At 38.5% G+C, this 5,017-nt stretch overlaps 1 protein-coding gene across 1 annotated transcript; it reads right to left on the bottom strand.

The window, feature by feature from the left end:
* Positions 1 to 951: 951 nt before the first annotated feature.
* LOC109210936 lies at positions 952 to 4,414 on the bottom strand. Its single transcript, XM_019374419.1, has 4 exons — positions 4,276 to 4,414; positions 4,048 to 4,215; positions 1,190 to 1,476; positions 952 to 1,137 (listed from the first exon to the last, which is right to left on the bottom strand). Exons 1-4 carry the CDS (start codon positions 4,412 to 4,414, stop codon positions 952 to 954), a joined length of 780 nt encoding a protein of 259 aa, XP_019229964.1.
* Positions 4,415 to 5,017: the final 603 nt, after the last annotated feature.

Genomic DNA, 5,017 nt, shown 5'->3' with positions numbered 1-5,017 from the left:
AGTAAAATCAAGAAGGGTGATGCCGTGCACGTGTTACTGTCTCATTATCCCTGTTGATACAAATATGGTGTTCATTATGCTTCTCTGTTGACTTACTGTTTGAATTTGATATTCCCCGCAGCATGTTTCCCCTTCCTATCTTTATCTGTTATTTTTTGTTATTATTGTTCTGCTCGTATATAATTTAACTGCACAGGTTTATATGGTTGTCGTGTCCTAGCCTCGTCACTACTTCGCCGAGGTTAGGCTCGACACTTACCAGTAGATGGGGTCGGTTGTACTGATACTACACTCTGCACTTTTTGTGCAGATTTCGGTGACGGACCTTGTGAGTAGATTCGAGGTTGCTGCCTTCAGTCCAGGGAGACCAAGGTAGATCTGCTGGCGTTTGTAGAGCCTGAAGTCCCTTTTCCCCTTTTTAGTTTCTTCTATCTCGAGAACAGTTGTACTTCTTTCGGACTTATGTTTGTAGTAAATCTTAGTTGTTCGTGAATTGTGACACCAGATCAGTTGGGGTAGTTATGTATTAGAATTGTTGAATTGCTATATTACTTCCTCATTTCATAATTATTTTGTTTTAGTTATTATCTGTTCCTATTTGAGTTAATAATAATGATGGTAAAACTGTAACTGTTAGCTTGCCTAGCTTTCACGAGTAGGCGCCATCACGACTCCCGAAAGTGGAAAATCCGGGTCATGACACATTTCCTGAAAAGGAAAATACACACAGGACTCAGAGATATACGTTTTAGATGATGACTTCTTAACCCTTTCTGTGCATCAGAAAAGTTGCAACCTAGACCAGGAATAATTCAGTATTCTGCGTGTCTTTCGGGTCTAATATAATCATTTGGTACGGGCTAGCTTTTTACCTATCATCTAAAGTTTTTAGTAAAATTCAAAAGAACAAAATAAAATTATATCTGAGTGATACCTGGGTACTTCATTTATCTAGAAGTAATACTTCTTCAAATGAACATCGTTCCAGTTTGATGGTAGTATGCTGCCATCCATAGTCTCCAATTCATATGCTCCCTTTCCAGTGATGCCTCGAACCCTATAAGGGCCTTCCCAATTTGGACTTAACTTTCCCGCATTAGCCGCTTTTGTTGATCGAAACACCTCAGATTCGATTTCCTGTTGTAATATCGCTCAACCATCTGTTTTTGAGCAGCCATCCTTATTATACTTCCCTCCTTTCCTCTACTAAATCCATATTCGTCTGCATTTCTTCTTCATTTGATTCCTCAGTAGCATGTGTGTATCTCGTACTTGGTTCACCTATTTCTATTGGAATTAAGGCTTCAGTGCCATAGACGAGTGAAAATGGAGTCTTGCCCGTACTTGTTTTCGCTATTGTTCGATAAGCCCATAATATCCCTGGTAACACTTCTGGCCACTTGCCATTTGATTCTTCTAGTCTCTTCTTCAAGTTATTAATAATAACTTTATTCGTTGCCTCAGCTTGTCCATTGGCTAAAGAATGGTATGGCCAGATGTAATCCGTTTAATCTGCCAACTCTGAAAGAACTCTATGATTTTCGCGCCTATGAATTGTGGGCCATTGTCACACATGATTTCCTTTGGAACTCCAAACGACAGATAATGTTTCGCCAAATAAAGTCCCTGACGTGTTTTTCTCTCACCTATTTGAAGGCTCCTGCTTCTACCCATTTTGAAAAATAATCTGGTAAGACTAATAGAAATCGTACCTTTCTTTAGCTTGAGGTAATGAACCTATGATATCTATGCCCCACTTCATGAAAGGCTATGGCGAGATAACTGAATATAACAATTTTGCTGGGCGATGCATGTTATTGGCATATCGTTGATATTTATCGCACTTGGCTACAAGTTTTCTGCTTCCTCCTCCTTTTTAATATCCCGATCTTATTAAAGTCTTCACCAAAGATCTTCCCCCATCATGATTACCGCAATGCCCCTAATGTACTTCCCTCATCACATATTCTATTTGTGAGGGACCAAGACACCGTGCCAAAGGTCCACCGAACATCTTTCGGTATAAGTTTCCACGAATTAAGCAATATCGGGCGGCTTTTTGGCAAAGTACTTGTGACTTCTTCTTGTCTTCGTGTAAGATTCCATACTGCAAAAAATTAACAAACTCGTTCCTCCAATCCCAAGTTAAATTGTTAAAATTTACCTCGTTCTTATCTTGATCGAGTGCCGATGAAACAAATGTATTACAATAGCATTTTCTGCATTTGTTACTCTGTAAAGGACGCGAGATTGGCCAGCGCATCTGCCTCTGCATTCTCCTCCATGGGCATTTGAACAGTTTTCCACGATTGAAATTGTTTGACTAGTTCCAATATCTTTTCCAGATATTATTGCATTCGTGCCTCTCTTGCTATGTAAGTCCCCTGCATTTGGTTAACAACTAGCTGCGACTCACGTTTGATTACCATCTGTTCTATGCCAAGCTCTCGTGTTAGTTCCAGACCTGCAACCACAGCTTCGTACTCTGCTTCATTGTAGTGATGGGATAACATTTTATTGCCCGCCTTATGACTTCCACTAAAGGCGGAATCAAAACAATACCGACGCCCGTGCCTTTAACATTCGAGGAAACATCAGTAAATAAAATCCAAGTCCCCGGACTAGATCCGGTAAATACCTGTAATTTCTTTTCTGCTTGAAGAATTAAATTTGTGCTAAAATCTGCTACGAAATCTGCTAAAATTTGAGATTTTATTGCGGTTTTGGGCAGATATATAATATCATACTCACTGAGTTCTATTACCCACTTAGCTAACCTACAAGACAATTCTTGTTTATGAAATATATTCCTTAGGGAGAAAGCAGTTATTACAGAGATAGGATGACATTGAAATAAGGTCTCAACTTTCTAGATGCCATAATTAATGCTAAAGCAAGCTTTTCTAGATGAGGATATCGTGTCTCGGCATCTAACAAAGATTTACTAACATAATATATCGGAGATTGTTTACCTTTATCCTCTCGTACCAGCACCGCACTTACCGCCACTTCTGACACAACAAGGTAAATAAGACACCTTTCTTCGTTTTTTGGTTTGGCCAGCAAAGGCAAATTTGAAAAATACAATTTTAAGTCCTTGAGGGCTTGTTGGCATTCATCAGTCCACTCAAATTGATTCTGGTTTTTCAATACTGAAAAGAATTTAAAACTTTTTTCTGATGACTTTGAAATAAATCTCCCCAGGGCTACTATTCTTCCTGTTAATCTCTGCAATTCTTTTTTGCTTGTGAGTATATCCGGTATTTCCTCAATAGCTTTGATTTGTGCAGGATTTACTTCAGTTCCCTTATTAAAAATAAGAACCTAAAAACTTACGTGAAGCTACGCCAAAACCACATTTTTCTGGATTTAGCTTCATATTGTATTTGTGGAGAATCTGAAAAGTGTCTGACAAATGTTGAAAATAATCTCCCACCTATGTTGGCTTGACTAGCATATCATCAATATAGACTTCCATAGTCTTTCCCATATGTTCTTGAAACATTTTAGTTACCAATCTTTGGTACATGGGCCCCACGTTTTTTAGACCAAAGGGTATGACTTTGTAATAATAATTCCCCCTGTCTGTGACAAACGAAGTTTTCTCTTCATCAGTAAGATCCATCTTTATCTAGTTATATCGTGATTATGCATCTAAAAAACTTAATAGCTCATGTCCTGTGGTAAAATCAATTAGTTGATCTATATGTGGCAAAGGGAATAAATCTTTTGAACAACCTTTATTTAAATAAGTATAATGTGCACAAACCCGCCATTTCCCATTCTTTTTCGGAACTACCAAAGTATTAGCTAGCCAGTTAGGATACTTTACCTCTCGTATTGACCCAATTTTTAAAAGCTTTTGTACCTCCTCTTGGATTACTTGATTTTTGAAGGATCCCTACTTTCTCTTCTTCTGCTTGATAGGCGGATATGATGGGTCCTCATTTAGTTTGTGGGTCATCACCTCCGGTGGTATACCTGTCATATCCGAATGCGACCAAGCAAAGCAATCCGCGTTAGCTTTTAAAAATTCAATTAACTTACCTTTCATTTCTGTGCTCAGGTTTGCTCTGATGTAAACTTTTATGTCTGGCCAGTGTATAAACAACACCACCGCTTCGAGTTCTTCAGCAGTTGTTTTAATGTATTCATTTTCTACTGACTCTTGAATAACATCGAGTCTTGAATCAACATCAGTTAGTGCTGGAATGCCTTCAATTGCGGTTTGTATCATAATATCCTCAACTGAATTCTGTAACTGCTATTTTTTGCCTGCAACATCATTTAACGTGCTAGTAGCCCCCACTGAATTGATACTTCTAGAAGCTTGTTGATCTCGACGGATTTTACGAATCCCCCACTGTGAGGGAAATTTGATAACCTGATGCAATGTGGACTGTAAAACATCCATATCGTAAATCCATGGTCTTCCTAGGATTATTTATAAGCCATAACTGCATCTATCACCTAAACTTTGTATCCTTGATAACCCCTTCTACAAACATAGCAAGCGCTACTTCCCCTTTTGTGATAACATTTGAATTATCAAGTCCAGACAAAGACCGTGCCTTTGGTATCATTTTGTCGTTAGCTTGCATTTCATCCATCACTCTTAGAAAAATGATATTTACGGAACTACCTGGGTCAATCAAAACTCGTTTTATGTTAGTATCATGTACAAGTAAAGATATTACCAGTGTGTCATTGTGAGGAATCATTAAGCCGTCAGCATCCTCGTTATCAAATGTTATATTGTCGTTTTCCAAGGTTTGGCGTATTCGCTTCCCATGAGTGATTGTGACTTTTGACGTCTTCTTTGCAGCTGTATAAGTCACACCATTACCTTCGTCTCCCCCGGTTATTACATTAACTTTCTTTTTGGAGATGGGGGTTCTTGTTAGTTTTTCATATATGAATATCTACGCTTCTCGCTGAACAGGTCAGTTAGATAACCTTGCTTCAACAAATGCTCGACCTCTCCTTGTAATAACTTGTCAATCCATTCGTTTATGGT

The sequence above is a fragment of the Nicotiana attenuata genome, unplaced genomic scaffold (genome assembly GCF_001879085.1).
Source record: "Nicotiana attenuata strain UT unplaced genomic scaffold, NIATTr2, whole genome shotgun sequence".
NCBI lineage: Eukaryota > Viridiplantae > Streptophyta > Magnoliopsida > Solanales > Solanaceae > Nicotiana > Nicotiana attenuata.
Note: the sequence above shows the minus strand (reverse complement) of the source record. Positions and strands in the feature narration are given on the sequence as shown.